The 16,829-nt window shown below is 56.7% G+C and overlaps 1 protein-coding gene across 1 annotated transcript in view; it reads right to left on the bottom strand.

The window, feature by feature from the left end:
* Nucleotides 1-1,085: 1,085 nt before the first annotated feature.
* The window catches only part of PCGF3 (polycomb group ring finger 3), a 16,704-nt gene continuing 960 nt past the window's right edge, over nucleotides 1,086-16,829 (bottom strand). Inside the window, exons 3-8 of the mRNA XM_006893588.1 lie at nucleotides 15,502-15,558; nucleotides 12,264-12,374; nucleotides 10,899-10,987; nucleotides 8,073-8,210; nucleotides 2,426-2,506; nucleotides 1,086-1,133 (exon numbers count right to left, since the gene is read on the bottom strand). Coding sequence (XP_006893650.1) covers nucleotides 1,086-1,133; nucleotides 2,426-2,506; nucleotides 8,073-8,210; nucleotides 10,899-10,987; nucleotides 12,264-12,374; nucleotides 15,502-15,558 — 524 coding nt within the window. The remainder of the gene's footprint in view (nucleotides 1,134-2,425; nucleotides 2,507-8,072; nucleotides 8,211-10,898; nucleotides 10,988-12,263; nucleotides 12,375-15,501; nucleotides 15,559-16,829) is intronic.

Raw genomic sequence — 16,829 nt, 5'->3', positions numbered from 1 at the left:
GTGTGACCCGGCTGTGCTGTTCAGAAGAAGCCCCTGCTGGATCAGGGCTCCTGGGAAGTGACACTGGCCGCACTGTCTTCACGTTTCAGCAAAATGAAAACAGGACAGAAAACGAAGGCATGGGACCAGTGATGCCCATTTTTATCAGGGGGATTTCTGAAAACAAAACTTGCTCTGCAAACCAGTTAATTATGTCAGCAAAACCAGCTCCGGTCCAGCCTGCTGAATGGGCAACAAGTGTGAACGTGAGGTCTACCGTCCTGCTGTCATGATCGGTCGTACATTCCGGTGACAAAGGTGCCTGGTCCTGGCCGGGGTCCCATGCTCAGCTGCGGGGGGCAGGGTCTGCCGCTGCAGGGCCCAGGTGCATGGGCCACTACGACACCGACCCACAGCCTCGGCCCACCAGACTGCATGAGGGCAAGTGAGGGGACTCTAGTGTCTGCTGCGTGTTACACGGTGGAAAATCAAATACCACGGTTAAGTCATAATAGCAATGGAATCCTCTTTTGGTATATGTTTAAATTAAAATTTTATATATTTTCTAAGTCTTCAGGAAGCTAAAGGCAACATAAATATTGTCATTCACCATGAAAAGGGATATTTTTTTCTCAATAACTTAAAAAGAGTCTATAAAAAGTACACGTGGTTTGAGGCTTACTGTGAAAACAAACTCATCAATTGAACTGAAATGACTCTAGATTTTTTTCAAGACCTGTAAAGCAAGCACAGGCTGGCTGTGTGGGAGACGAGCCTCTTCCAGAGTGTCCCCCACCGGGAGGGGCCGGGGACGCCGTCTGCAGGAAGGAAGCTGGGAGCCAGTGGTCTTCAGCTATGTGGAACTGTGAAGTGTTTTCATCGTCTGTAAACGTGGTGCTGGTAGTGTCTGGTTGAGTTGTGAATTCTCTCTCATACAAAAAGTTATAAATATTCTCTATTCAGAAATCTGGTCCCCACGGCACCCGGAGGCGACGTTCCGGCTGAAGCATGGCCGCCCTGTGCGGTCCTGCCCGGCCGTGTGACCCGTCCGTGGGGCGCCTGGGTCCGGGGGCAGAGTCAGTGCTGTGCGACCAAGGCCCCGCAGCTCACAGCAGGTCCATCTTGGGTCTGTAGTGCAGCAGTAGAGGAGCTTTCTGGAAAACACAGAATCACTGCTTAGAGGGGCAGGAGGGACCAAGTGTCAGAACCAAGAGGAACCGGGGCATGACGTGAGAGGTGCCAGGTGACAGGATGGAAGTGCTGTGGGAAGGAGCTGCGCTGCAATCCCAAAGGCACGCAGTTCAAATCCACCAGCTGCTCCGCAGAAGGATAGACAATCTCCTCCTGTGAACCTAGAGGGTCGGCTCTGACATGACAGAACATAACCACACCACAATGTGACACGTGTTTACGTTCACAGAGAGGGTGGCCGGAATGCTTGCATGAACTGGGACACAGATGTGAAGAGGACACAGGGACGCAGACATGAACAGGACAGAGGAGGGAACGGGTGAGTCCTGGCCTGATCCCACACAGAGAGGACAGCAGGAACTGGGATGCAGACATGAACAGGACAGAGGCGGGAATGGGTAAGCCCCTGGCCCCGGCCATGTAACCTGGTGAACACCCGTATCTAAGGGCAGACATGCCGCCCTCTTCCTGCAGCCATCTCTCTCTCTCTCTCTGCCCTCTCCCTGCTCCCTCACATCCTCCAGGCTGGGCTGTCACTGGTCCCCCGTGGCCAGGCTCTGGGGTCTCTCCATCACCATCCTCCCCAGTATAGCCTTGATGGTGAATCCATGTCCATTGGACCTGAGCTCCCTGTGCTGAGAAGCTCCTAGACCCAGAGGCAGACTAAGACGCCAGCCTGTGGACAGCTCCCCTGGACAGCAAGTGCACAGATGCTGAAGACGGCAGGCCCTTTCTCCCAACACACAGATAGAGGAGTCTTTCCCTCAAGCAGACGCCATGAGTTCAGACTTCTTGCCTTGTGAACTGTGACAGATTAACTCTGTTAAAATCAAGGACAAACATGGCAATTCCACCTGTCTGTTCTTCCACTTAGAAAGGGGTCTGAAGGTTGAGATCAACTCTCCAGCTGTCCAGGCCACCATGGTGCCGCACCCACAAGGCTGGATGTTGGATCTCCTCTACTGGCTGTGGATGGGACACGGGGCAGGGATGAGAGGAGACCACCTGCCTGTGAACGCAGCTTCTGGATCAAGGCCCCCCAGGCCCCGGCTCCCAGGCTCGGATGGAGGGAGTCCTGGGGCACCACACGGGTTCCAGCACAAGGATCTCTGAAGGATGGCCACTGTCTCGAACAACAGTCCTCTCTGACAGTGAGCTCTCAGTTCTCATCTCTTGGGCTCAAGAAAGGCACCAGTGTGTCTGTGCTAAGTTCTGAGAATGAAGTTGAACCGTGAGTCCAAAGTCAAGGTCTTACCTTGAATCTCCATCTCGTGACAACTACGAATTTGAGCGTGTGGTCCTTGCCAAGAATTTCTTCATTGCATAATATGTCCAGCTGTGAGAAGAGAGATACGACTGAGACAGGGCTGATGGTGACTGAAGGCCCGGCTTCCTGTTCACACACTTCACTGGTGCTGACAGAGAAGGCACAGTCACGCCAGCTTAGAGGGACACAGCCACTGTGGTGTGCCCCTCCCCCAGTCACCAGGAGTGACCATGTGTAACAGGGCCCAGCTCATCTGCTCTTCACCCTTATCTCACACCACAGGTGAACCCCGTACAGCACAAGCACACAGCGAGTCACTGGGGCTTCCGCCACGAAGGATGTCACCTCCTTTCAGACGGGCCACTGTCCTGCCCAGCAATCTCTGAGCCCCCTGACCCCCTCCTGCCAATGTGGGGGACCCAGAGAGTGCCAGCATTCTCCCCTTCTTGCTGTCCACTGCACTCGGCATGTGACCAGGGGTGTACACACCAGGGCAGGGGAAATGTGGAGCTGGGAATGAGGACCTCAGGACGCCAGCTACACGGGGGCACCTCAGGTCAGAGGAAGCCCTCCACGGACCAGGTTGCGGGCATCACGCACTGCCATCCTGCACCTGCCAGCACAGCCTCCGTGCCTCATGGGAGGGGCACCGCACCATCCCAGCTCCACGCCTCAGGCGGAGGCCCACTCTGCACCCCCGCCCACACCCCACCCTCTCGCCCACTCCATGCGCCCTCCCATATCCACACACCCCCTGCACCCACAGCCCTCTGCGCCCACCCACACCCACCTGCTCACACTCCCACCCATGCTGTTCACGCTCACGCCAGCTTCCCCAGAGAAGCCTCCACCACACCCCGAGGCTGGCTTCCGTTCCTCAGTGAGCTTCACCTGTACTCACCCCTCAGCCAGCTTGCTTCTACCCAGGCTGAACCCTCACCCCGTTCCCCCATAAGCTTCACCCACATCCTCACACCAGTTTCTCCTGACCCTCACTCACACCTCCATGCCAGATTTTACCCCGAACCATGAAAAACCTCACCTGCATCAGCTTCTAACCCTGAATCCATACTGAGCCTCACCTGCACCCCCACACCAGCTTTTAACCTGAACCCCTCATACTGAGCCTCACCTGCACCCCCACACCAGCTTTTAACCTGAACCCCTCATACTGAGCCTCACCCACACCCCATATCTGCTTCTCCTAACCTCAAGCCTCACTCGCACCCCCATTCCCCCGCTGGCTCCCTCCCACCCCGGACCTAACTCCCAGACCCCTTGTCCTTGAGGAATCGGAAAGCCCCCTAGCTCCCTGACGTGACTCGGCCTCTGTTCCCACAGCACTCTGAAAGGCCTCGGGTCTCCTGTGTGGCTGGCCCCATGGAGTACCAGCTGTGGAGGAAGACAGTCGGTCCCCCAATGACCTCTGCTGGGAAGGCGGAAGGGCCAGTCCTTGGGCCTCCTCGCCTGACCTCGGTTTCCTAGGAGAGGACCTCCTGACACGAGGATCAACCCGGGCGGGCCGTGAACTTCCCGCAGCCTCAAGGCCTGGCTCCTTCCTCCCGAGTTTACCGTGGGCAAGAGGAGGAGACCAGGGCAGCTCGCCCACTGTGCTCCACAGTCCCCTCAGCGAAGCCAGGTCACCGCTCTTCCCCAAGGAGGACAGGAAGGCCCCACTTCTGTGCTTTGCACCACAAAGACGGCTTTTTGTCCAGGCTCTGCGTTCTGTCTGGGCACTCCCCACAATCTCCTCTAACCTCCACAAGCCCATCACTCGTCTCCTGAGGCAGCTGTCATGGTCGCCCAGCGCTGCTGTGACAGAAGGACCCTGACTGGCCACTGACAGGCTGCTCTCAGTGTGGGGAGCTACCCGCATGCGTCCAGGGTGCCTGCGGCTCGAGCAGAAGGTGCCCGTCCCCTTGCACACCTGCAGGCCCCCTTTGTGGAGACCCCCAGGAGTCTTGGCTTCAGTCTTCCCCTGACTCTAGAAGGTTCTTTGCTCAGGGGCCCCAAGACTGTGGTCCACTTCACTGCTGGCCATTCTTTCTTGATGGGAGTGAGCTCCTTTTCCTCCCTGTCTGTCTAGCTGGTACGGAGTGGTGCGACCGACCCAAAGGTACCTGGTTCAAGTCCACTAGCTGTTCTGAGGGAGAAAGGTGGGCGTCCTCCCGTACAACCTACAGCTTCGAAAACCCCGCAGAGGCTCAGATGCGTGTCAGATCTAAGCTTTACTGAGGGTTTATTAAAGATAAAAGGTGTGACTCAAGTAAGAGCGTGGCTTATTTAAGTCTTGCTCCTCAAGACCCCAGCCTACACTGCTCCTGCCTCACTTGAGGGCCGGTGTCATGCGACATCGAGTCGACTATAAATTACAGTGAACTAATGACCAACAGCTCGGAACCTTGCCCTGTCCTGAGTCAACCACACTGTCTCTGACACATCTGACTCACTGACACAGCCACTCTGTCAATCCATCTCGTCCGGGGTCTTCCTCTTGTGTGCTGACCCAAGGGTCTTCCAAGCATGATGTCCTTCTCCAAAGACTGGCTCCTCCAGACAAAACGCCCAAAGTATGGGAGAGAGAGCTTCAAAATCCCTGCCTGCAAGGAGGACGCTGATTTCACCCTCTCCAGGACAGATTTGTTTCTTCTGGGCAGCCCCTGGTATGCATGTCCAGTACTTTCCTCCAGCACCACAATGCAAAGGTATCGATTCTTCTTCCATCATCCTTAGTCACTGTCCATCTCTCAGATGCACAGTAAGCAACTGTGAAGACCATGGCCTGGATCAGGTGCACCTTAGTCTCTAGATTGACATCGTTGCTCTTTAGCACTCTGGAGAGGTCCCTGACAGTAGACTTTACAAAGGCAACTTGCCTTTTGCTTTCCCGACTGCTGGTGCCAAGGGTGCTGACTGTGGATCCAAGCAATATGAAATTGCTTCTCCTTCTATCATGATGCTGTGTACTGGTCCGGTGGTGATGTTCTTTGGTTTATTGATGTTGAGACGCAATCCATAATGAAGGCTGCAGTCCCTGACCTTCTGCAGCAAATGCTTCAAGTCCTCAATTTCAGCAGATAAGGTTGTGCCATCTGCATAATGCCAGCTGCTGATGAGTCTTCCTGCTGGCACGTTCCTCCTCATGAAGTCCAGCCTCTCGAGTGATCTGTTTAGTACACGGATTGAAAAGCTAGGGAGAAACCATACCTCTTCAACACACCCGTTTCCTGACTTTGAACCACGCAGCATTTCCTTGCTCTGTCCAGACAACAGCTTCCTGGTCTAGGTTTCCCATGAGCACTATCGGGTGTTCTGGGACTCCCATTCTTCACTGTGTTAGCCATGATTTGCTGTGATCCACGCAGTCAAATGTCTTTGCATAGTTGATGAAACACAGAAAGACATCCTTCTGGTATTGTCTGCTTCCCGCCAGGATCCACCTGACTCCAAGCAACGTCTTCCCTGGTGCCACGGCGGGCGGGCAGTTCTCTGATGTCCTGTTCCGGTTGTTTCTGAACACTCTTCAGCAAGATTGTGGGATTTATAAGAAATAAAACGGAGGGTGGGAACACCAGGTCACAGCACACAGAGGACGACCACGCAGCGCTGGGGTGCTGGGAATCGCGGCTTCCCTGACACGGTCCACCACGGCAGCAACCCAGGCCTCTGGGATCCTGTTCCCCAACGTCCTCCCACCTTCCCTCGTGATCCGATTCCACATCTTCTGGTGTTCTGGTACAGGGGCACCCTGCAGCCGGCATCAAGACCGGCATTCATTTCCAAGGCTGTTATGACAAGTGACCACAACAAACTGAGTGGCTTCAAACAGAAAATTCTTCTTAGTCCTGGGCCAGAGATTTCAAAACGAGGTCTGGGCGGGGTGACCCTCTCTCAGGGACAGTGCAGGGGAAGGCGACAGTCCACGGAGGGAAGAACCTTCCTCGCCTCTTTCGGCTTCTGGAGCAGCTGCCGTCCCTGTGCCGCGTCCACCTCACTCCAATCTGTCCCTCTTCTCAAACAGCCTTCTCACGGGTGCCTCAAATCTCCCTCTGCTGTTCTATTACAAAGACTCGTCACTGGGCCTGGGGCCCACGCAGGCTGTCCAGGGTAGCCCCAAGATCCTCAGGCACACCTGCACAGACCCCAGGACGCCTCAGGTTTGGGGGTCAGGACACGGGTATATGTCTTTTTTGGGGCCACCATTAATCTGTGACACTATGCACAACCTTGGAGGCAAAGACGGTGAAGCTTCAACTTTTAAACTGTAGAACATACAGCGAGGTTACGCCTTGGAAGGGACATCACGCTTGGAAAGACGGACAGTCAGCAAAGGAGAGGGAGACCCCCAAACAGCGGGACTGACACGGTGACTTCAGCAGTGGGCTCTAGTGTGTCAGCGCTGATGAGGACGGGACGGGGAGGGGCAGGGCTCCGGCCAGCTGTTCACAGGGTCCGCTCACAGAGCTGTACTTGATGCCACAGCATCTAAGAACAAGTACACAACTTACCCTTGAACCTGCCCACACTTTATCCAAGCCACCGCCTTGGCCCCTCTTTCCCAGAGCATCTGCTATGACCCCTGCCGGCCTCTCCTGGACCGGAGCAACCCACCTGACACACAGCCGGAGGGATCTTTTACAAGTCGGCCCCACACCAAGCTTTTCTTAGGAGCGGAGGAGTCAGCTCCCCTCACAGCCTGAGTCAGTGTGTTCACATACCTTCCGCTCCCAACTCCACGCACACGAGACTGATCCCCCATCCATGTACCCGTCACGTCCCTCCCGCCCCAACCACAGCCGGGGTGGGGTCGCGAGCACAGGCCCCTCTCGGGGTCCTCCCAGGAGGCTGCTGCTCTCAGGAGGGATCGGGTGGGCTCTGATTCCCAGTGGCCTCCACCCAACAGGGCCAAGCCCCTGGACCACCCTCTCATCTCTGCCGGCCTCAGCCCCACTTTGGCGGTCACCATGTCAATCCATCTGGCTGTGGGCCTTTCTTTCTCTGACCCTCTACTTTCCCAAGCACAGTGACCCTGTCCAGGGACTGGTCCCTCCTGACACCTCAAAACATGCCAGAGAGGTGTGTAAAATTGTTGCTCTCGTAAGAGCTGGCTCCAACAACAGAATGCTGAGTGTCTCTGAGGACGGGGAGCTCGCTCCTTCCAGAAGGTTCTGATCATCAGGAGTGGCCCGGCTCAGGCTCAGCTGGTCCTTCAAGGTCACACAGAGGTCTGCCCTGACCACCTGCCTGCTGCCCACGTCCTGGGTGGGTGCACACAGCCGCTGTGTCCCTCCTGTCTCCCACACAGTCTCTGCACCTCAAAACCCTTAAATCTCTTTCAGGCGATCCAGGGCCAGCTGAGGCCCTGATCACAGAGGGGACAGCCGGCATGGTTGTGACATTAAAGGGACGTATTTCAAAGCAGCTCCAGCCTCACCTCCAGCACCGTCTCTCAGCCGGCCCTTCACGGTCCCTGCCATCTGGCCCCACCATCCACAACTAGAAACTGGGATTTTTCCCTTTTTGGACTTAAAATCTCAGAAGCAAGTTGCTAAACCAAACCGGTAAGAAAGCCCCAAGGGTTTCCAGGGACCCGCACAAGCAGCAGAGTCCCGCTTCCCACGGTGGCGGTGCGTACCTCGTTGAAAGACGACAGATTGAGCTTTTTGGCGATGAATTTCTTGAGGTGCAGAACGGTGGCCTGGGCCGAGCAGCGGATCCACTTCCGCTTCAGCCCCCGGAGTTTGCTGCTGTTGCACTCCAGACAGATGCTCACCTGCGAGAGACAGACACACGGACGCGACCATGAGAGGCCGCCAGGGCCTCGGCCAACGATGCACGTAAACTGGAGAACGCTCAGGGTATTTTTAAAGAATGAGATGAGCACTAACTAGCATCGTTGGCCTTGAAGCTACAGGCAGGATTTTCACGTCAATCATGTCACGCGTCACCTTGAAATCCTGCGTGCTCCTGCCGCTGGGAGGGAATCAAGGCAGAGGGACAGAATCCAGCACGGACAGGGCTGGTGAACTACAGAGACTTGATCTGGTGGGCCAGGCGCTTGGAGAAGCCAGTGCTGGACCAGGGCAGACCCCCAAGGATACACAGGCCCTGACAACCTGTGAAAGCCGGGCACAGGTGGGCTGCAGGTGACCTCCCACCCGAAGTGAGGCGCTATTCACTGGCCCACTGGGGGAGGGAGGCTGAAGGGTGGTGCAGTACGTTTCATGCTGGGCAGCGAGCCAAAAGGTTGCTGGTTCGAATCCAACAGGTGCCCCGAGAGAACAGTGAGGAAGTCTGCTCCCATTAAAATTCAGCCTTGGAAACCCACTGTTGCTACCATGTGCCGCTGAGCCAACTGTGACAGGTATGTTACAGGTTTTGTGCTGATCTCGGAGGTCTTCCTCTCTCTCATAGACTCGCCACCTTTCCAAGGACTGGCCTCAACTAGCAACATGCCCTGAGTGTGTGAGACGGACTTCCAGCACCTTTGCTTCCAAGGAGCCCCCCGGCTGCATCTCCTGCAAGACTCCAGGAAAATGTCTCCTCCCCAACTGGACACAACACTGACCAATCCCAGGGGCGCAGGGCATTTCTTGCTGGGCATGAAGCCCAAAAGAGGGGTGCTGAGGGCTGGGATCAACTCGACAGCAGTGGTCTGATTTAAAGAGGAGGGAAGATGGAAACAGGAGAATCAGTAAAAGCAGACCTGCTCCCATGATCATTACGTAAGATCACTCCCCAAAAACTCTGCCACCAGAAGGAAGTACGTGATGATATCCAGGCCATGTTACAAAGGAACGGCCGGGGAGGGAGCCGGGCCTGCAGCCAGGACAGCACTCAGGACAAACGGCCTCAAGTGTGTTAATAAAAGTGGAGACGGGTCACAGCGAAGAAGGGTCTCAGCTCAAGATGATGGAGAAAGAACAAACACACGTGGTCAAGTGGACCAGTCCATCCTGGAAGGAGAGGCCAGACGCTCCTTAGAGGAAGGTGCCATGAGGAGACACCATGCCTGGTGTGAAACAAGAGCGTCCGAGGGCAGAGAAGACCCCCCCCCATGAGACGGACTGACCCACGTCTGCAGAACGGGCTCAAACAGCAACTGTAAGGGGGTGTGGGGCAGCCATGAGGGGCCACGGGGTGGCTGTGGCCAGGCAGCGTGCTGTTCCCCTGAACACTGGCGCTGGCTGGCACCTTACAACAAAACTTTATTTTCTGAAAACGACTAAAAAACCAGAAATCTTTGAAGTGTCTGGGATTTTAAAAATGGGGTAAAAAGCTGTAATCATCATTACTGACAAGCTCTGCAACCAGACTTTTAAACTAGAGAAAGACAGCAGGATGGGAAACGGGGGGGAGGTAGAAGGGGGGAGGGGGGGAGGTAGAAGGAGGGAGGGATGGCAAGAAGGCAGTGGGGGGAGAGAGGGGGGAAAAGAGGTGAGAGAGGAAGGAGAGAAGGAGGGACAAGGAGAGAGAGGGAGGAAGAAAGAAGGGGAGAGAGAATCAACGGGGTGAGGGAGAGAGGGAGCGCGGGAGGAAACGGATGGGACAGAGGGATGGACGGTGGGAAGGAGGGGGAAGGGGGACAGGAAGGGGGAGGGAGGGAAGGAGGGAGGGAAAGGAAGATGGAGGAAAGAGGGATGAGGGAGAGGGAGGGAGGGAGGGAGGATAGAGGCAGGGTGCCGGCGGGAGGGAAGGAGACGGGAGATAGTGGGGGAGACAGAAGGACTGGGAAGGAGAAAGCTAAGACGAGGTCCTGAACTGTCTCATCTGCTCCCCCACCCCCCACACCCATGCCTCTCCTTTTATGGGGTGTCCACCTGCTCCCCGCCCCTCCTTTTTGGGGTGCCCACCTGCTCATCACCCCTCCTTTTTTGGGGTTCCCACCTGCTCATCACCCCTCCTTTTTTGGGGTTCCCACCTGCTCCTCACCCCTCCTTTTACGGGGTGCCCACCTGCCCGTCGCTCCCCACCCCTCACCCCTCCTTTTTTGGGGTTCCCACCTGCTCCTCACCCCTCCTTTTTCAGGGTGCCCGCCTGCTCCCCGCCCCTCCTTTTCGGGGTGCCCACCTGCTCATCACTCCTCACCCCTCCTTTTTTGGGGTTCCCACCTGCTCCCCGCCCCTCCTTTTACGGGGTGCCCACCTGCCCGTCGCTCCCCACCCCTCACCCCTCCTTTTTTGGGGTGCCCACCTGCTCCTCACCCCTCCTTTTCGGGGTGCCCGCCTGCTCCCCGCCCCCTCCTTTTCGGGGTGCCCGCCTGCTCCCCGCCCCCTCCTTTTCGGGGTGCCCGCCTGCTCCTCACCCCTCCTTTTTCGGGGTGCCCGCCTGCTCCCCGCCCCCTCCTTTTCGGGGTGCCCACCTGCTTGTCACCCCTCCTTTTCGGGGTGCCCGCCTGCTCCCCGCCCCTCCTTTTCGGGGTGCCCGCCTGCTCCCCGCCCCTCCTTTTCGGGGTGCCCACCTGCTCGTCACTCCGGTGGTAGTCGTTGTCCTCCTCCTGCTTCTCCTCGGCGGTCTCTTTGTGGGAACTCTCATCTGCTTTGGTTTCACCTTGGAGCACAAACACACAAGACCAGATCAAGAAATCCACAGCGTTCACATCTCGTCAGCACCCTCTGCTCTGATCCGTAAAGTACAGACACTGGGGGTCCAAGAGGCCCCAAGGTCCCAGACAGCACCCCTGAAAGGCAGGGAGTCTGCCTGGTGGAAGTATGCGTGTCGGTACAGAGGGTGAGGTCAGGACAGAACTGGACCACGTCTACCAGCCCGGTCAGGAAGCCTGGAGCCTGGTGCCCGCCCTCTTCATGGTGGAACCACATCTACTCAGCCCGGCCAGGGCAGCCTGGTGCCCACGCTCCTCACAGGTCCACCATTCCTAAAGTGAGGCTTCACCCCGGTCAGTTAGCAGAGATGTCCCAATTCCCAGAGGTCACTCAGCCTTCCTGCCCGGGGAAGCTGGTGAGCCTGCTCCGGGGATGAAGGACTATCTGGTCATCTGGATTAGGAGGTAATCAGTGGGCAGGAAGGACACGGAAGGTGTTACACTCTGGCGGTGGGAGGTAAAGACGTTGCTGGGACATCCACGATGACACACGCCTCTTAGTCCACAAACACATGTGGAGCCGAGCAGAGCCTCCACTGAGCTACTTAGGATCGACTGTAGTGAAATGAATGTTTCTAACAATAAAAAAGACATCAAAGGATGTGCTGCATGGGCCCAGGCTGCTGCCAGGAACCCCTGTGCGTTAGGTACGTAAGGACAGGGACGTCGATTTACCGGCTCAGGTCTGCCTGTTCCAAGCCGGGGTACGTTTTCACTGCTTCACAGGCAAGTGCAAGAGAAGGACCAAAGAACTGAACCTTCTGAATTGAACTGTGGTGCCGGCGAAGAGCACTGAGTATCCCACGGACAGACCAAGTCTGTCTCAGAAGTGCAGCCAGAGGCGAGGACGGTGACACTTCACCCCACATACGCTCGCCAGGCTACCGGCAGGGGGCAGTCCTTGGGGAAGGACATCACACTGGGAAAGGTGGACAGACGGCCAGGAAGAGGAGGAAGTCCACAGGGTGATGTTCTGAGACTGTGGACATGAGGCAGGCGTGTGTTCAGGCCAGGCAGGGGTGTTCATAGACTAATAACCACACCGCCTGAGAACGGGGGTCACTGCACTCGGGGCTCACCACGAGCCTACAATTCACAATCACCCGCCAGCCCGCAGCCTGCTCCACCAGAGCCGGAGGCGGGAGGGCCCCAGCACCCCTTCCACGCAGACCACCGCTCACAGGGAGGCTCAGAGGACACGAGGGCCCCGCGACACCCACTCACCGTTCCGATGGGAATCTAAGTGTTGCTTCGCAGTGCAAGTCTCCCCCTTGATGTCTCCGGGCACCTCCATGCCCAGTTTGTGATAGAATTCCCGCTGCTTCCTCAGCTCCGCTGTGGAGAAGGAACACACGGCCTTTAATCGGAGCAGGCTGTCCACAGATCAGGAGCGCTGCTGGCACGGCGGTTAAGCACTCGACCACCAACAGGGAGGTGGGTGGTTCGAGGCCCTCAGCCGCTCCAAGGGGCAGACGAGGAGCTGTCCGCTCCTGGAACGCTGACAGCTGTGGACACCTGGGGGGCACGTGGCTGTGAGGGGCATCAACCCCACACACCAGCGGAGCTTTCAGAGGCCTAGTGTCAACAGCGGCACTGCCGGCCTGAAGCCGAGGGGCAAGAAGCCGCTCTGCAATCCTGAAGGTACGCGGTTCAAGGCCACTAGCTGCTCCGTGGGAGGAGGGGCAATCTACTCCCACGATATTAACCGCCTCTGAAAACCCACCAGAGGGTCAGCTCTGGGTTGGTTCCAACTTGACGGTACACAACAACACCAACACAATAGTGCTAAGAGCTGCGTTGCCAACCCGAAGGCACATGGTTCAAACCTACCAAATGCTCCGTGGGAGAAGGATGGGTAATCTACTCCTGTGCAATTCACTGCCTCTGAAAACCCACTCAGCTACGGGATGGTTCTGACTTGATGACATACACCACCACCACCACGCTGTGTGACAGGGACACACGTGGCACTGCCGCGCTTCTCTTCCGGCACCACACACGGTGCTGGTTCTTGGTATATGCCGTCGAGGTGACTTTTAACTTCCAGCAACCCCACGCACAACAGCTCTGACTCCTGTCCTAACGTGAGCCAGTCTCACTGTCTCTGACGCACCTACTCTCATTAGCTCAGTTATTGTACCAATCCATCTCTTCCAGGGTCTTCCTGCCCTGTGCTCTCTCTCTACCCTTCCAAGCATGATGTCCTTCTCTAAAGACTGGTCCCTCCTGGCCATGTGCTCAAGTATGTGAGATGGAGCCTCAAAAGCCTTGCCTCCAAGGAACAGCTTGGTTTCAGCCTCTTCCGGGCAGATCTGTTAATTCTCTTGGAAGTCCATGGTATGTTCAATACTCTCCTCCAACACTACGACTCAAAGGCATCGATGCTTCTGTCATCTGTAGTCACTGTCCAGCTCTCTGATGCACAGAAAGTAATTGCAAAGACCATGGCCTGCATCAGGCACACCTTAATCTCTAGACTGACATCCTTGCTTTTCAACACTCTGGAGAGGTCCCTCACAGTAGACTGTCCTTAGGCAATCTGTCTTGTGTTTTCCTGACTCCTGGTGCCAAGAGGGTTGATTGTGGAGCTGAGAGAGCTGAAACTGTTAACAATTTCAATCTCTTCTCCATCTATCATTATGCTGACAATTGGCCCAGTGGTGAGAATCTTTGTTTTCATGACGTTGGGCTTCAATTCATACTGCAAACTACAGTCCTTGAACTTCTGCAGCAAATGGTTCAGGCCCTCCTCAGTTTCAGCAAGCAAGGTTGTATCATTTGCATCACACAGGTTATTGATAAGTCTTCTTCCAATCCTGATGCCACATTCCTCCTCATAAAGTCCAGCCTCTTGAATGAAGTGTTCTGCGTAAAGACTGCAAAGGCATGGAGACAGGGCACATCCCTGACACACTCCTTTCCTGATTTTGAACCATGCAGTGTTTCCTTGCTCTGTTCTGACAACTACCTCCTGGTCCAAGCGTAGTTTTCATGTAAACACAATCACGTGTTCTGGGATTCCCATTCTTCTCAAGGTCAGCCACAATGAGCTGGTGATCCATGCAGTCAAATGCTTTTGCACAGTCAGGGAAACACTGATAGACATTCCTCTGGTGCTCTCTGCTTTCATCGGACATCGGCAATGATGTCCCTATTGCCACAGCTTCTTCTAAGCCTAGCTTCGATTTCTGTTAGTTCTCAGCTTGGTGAGCACCTTCACGGCTGCCTCCGTCTGCTGAAATATGTCAACTGGTCTACCATCGGTTCCTGGGGCCACGGGTGGTACTGGTTACACACTGCAGGTGCGCCAGGCCTGCCAAGCAGGTCTATCTGCGCCCGCTGTCCACGGCGTCTGTCGTGTGTTGGTAATTCCCTCAACATTTCAAGTTATCCCATCAGGCTGTTGTACGCTGAAGAGACGACAGTCCAATGTCAATGTCATTTCTAGGTGAGCCGGGAAACCACAGAACCCGTGCGAGCTGCGCTGTGATGCACGTGGGGACTCTCTCCCGTTTCAGGGGGTCTTCTGGGGTCTGACTTGAACGCACTCAGGCCCCAAACCCGTGCCTGCCACTGCTCCTCTACGGTAGGGGAGGGGGTGTGGCCGGGGAGAGGAAGAGGAGGACCTGGCAGGTGGGGCTGGGACCCTGACCTCCCGGTGTCCACAGGGCACTGCTGAACAGGGCAGGTGTCCACTGTGAGCCCTGTATGCTCAGTGCCCACGGCGGGACGGGCGTGAAACAAGCAACGATGCCACCTGAGAATGGGCAAACGCCCACAATCCACAGTCCCCCTTTCTCTGCCCGCCCCACACTCCCATCAGTGCCGGAGGCTGAGGGCACACGCCAGGTCCTGGTACCCTTCCCGCGCAGCCACGTGAAGTGTCTTCAAGCACCTCCTGAAGGACAGCTCAGAAGACAAAGGACGCCCTCCTCACCCCCTGGCATGTAACAAACGTGCAGCCAGAGGGTGTTGCTGAGCGAACCCCAGCTCACTGCCACCCAGTGATGCCCGTCCTGGTGACCGTCCGGTGCGCTGGAGCCCGTCAATCTAAACGAGAACAGGGGACTTCATCTCTCCCGTGGAGTGGCTGATGGACTTGAACCGCCAACCTCCTGGATAGCGAGTCAACACGCCACCAGAGCTCCGTCTATAAACTCCAGACAACAGAAGACGTGGCATGTGAGGTGGAGACGGTGAAGGGCGTGTTTGTTGCTGGCTGTGCAGCTGGTGGGGTGCAGGGCAACCCCCCATGTGTGTAGAGCAGAAGGACGCACAGGGACTCTCAGGGGATGAGCTTCTGGGAGCAGTTCACCAGTCCCACCTGCCGAGGTGCCAACCTCTGAGCTCATGCTGTGCACTTGACTGTCAGTGCCAGGCAGGGGCTAAGAGTTAAGAGCAAAGGGACAAAAAGGTGCCACCGCCCCACGCTGAGGGGCCAGGCGGTGGCCCTGGGACTCACCTTCCTGCAGGCCGGGTACCAATTTGTAAACAATGTCCTGCATGGTTCGGTCATGCCTGGAAGAGAGGACAAGGCGCACCATTAGCTGGAAGTGCCAGGCGGAACAAGGCTAAACTCCACAGCCTAAACCCAAACCCGTTGTCACCGGCAACGATGGTTCTGACCCGGGGGACCCTGCAGGGCAGAGCAGAACCTGCCAGGCCCATTTCCTAGGCTGTCAGCCCGCCAGAGGCTGAACCACCCCACCAGCCTGTGAAGATGCTGGGGCTCCAAGCACTAACTTTCTCGTCAGCAGACTACAGCTTCAATCTCAGTGCCACCAGGACTCCGTCTCAAAGCCCCAGCGGCTGACCTCTGGAGTTCTGAGGAATTTATCACTGGCCGCTGTGGCAGGTGGCCTATGTCATCATGTCCTTTAACCTGGGCTCCAGACGTGCACGGCAGGAGGAGTGAGGGGGTCACTCGGTGCAGGCACTGGCTGCGGCCTCCTCCCGCTCAGGAATGTGGGTCTCAGGGTCCCCCACGCTGCCCCATGCATCACTCTGGCAGCTCCTGGGGCCTCGCAGACCTCATTCTCACTGGACAGAAAGCTCCGTCTCCAAATAATTGAGAGAGAAGTTGAAGACATCGGGCCCTTCTCTCTCTGAAAATGCGTCTCATTGGAGTTGACGCCTAGGTGGCCTTCCAGAAGGTTCTGAGGCCATGAGTATCACAGGAGGAGACACCTTCCTCCCATGGAGGCGCTGGTGGAGCTGAACCATGAGAGAAACAGCCTTCAGGTGACAATGCACCTTCCGGAGGACTGGGCTGCCGACCGCCCGGAGGCCCTGGGCACACATTTCCTGAGCAGTTACACCACATGTCCTGTCGCAACCAGTGACTTAGACAGCCGAGCTCTCCGGGGCGGCCACCCCACACGGGCTGGATGCAGTGAGGAGGACCAGGCACCTGGCAGGGGCAGGCCCAAGGCTGCCCTCCACTTCAGTCCAACTCCACTCAAATGAGACGAAAACACAGTGAAACTCCGATGTGACCTTTGGAGTGCTTCACCAGTGCTGTGGGGCTTCGAGGCGGCACCCAGGATGGACACCCAGGTGGCCTGTGCGCAGAGCAGGACGAGGTGCTGGCCCCTGTGCCTCACCAGCCCGGGGAGTCCAGACAGGAAGCTGGGACCTCTGCGGGGCTTGTGTACCAGCTGTGAACGGGCCCCGGCCCTGTGACACTTACCCGATGTGCACACTCCCACAACGTGTGCACTCATCCAGCACCTGACGTGCACACTCCCCCGGCGTGCACACTCCCCCGGCGTGCACACTCCCCCGGCGTGC

This window comes from Elephantulus edwardii, unplaced genomic scaffold (assembly GCF_000299155.1).
Source record: "Elephantulus edwardii isolate Elephantulus edwardi_28Jun2011 unplaced genomic scaffold, EleEdw1.0 scaffold00129, whole genome shotgun sequence".
NCBI lineage: Eukaryota > Metazoa > Chordata > Mammalia > Macroscelidea > Macroscelididae > Elephantulus > Elephantulus edwardii.
Note: the sequence above shows the minus strand (reverse complement) of the source record. Positions and strands in the feature narration are given on the sequence as shown.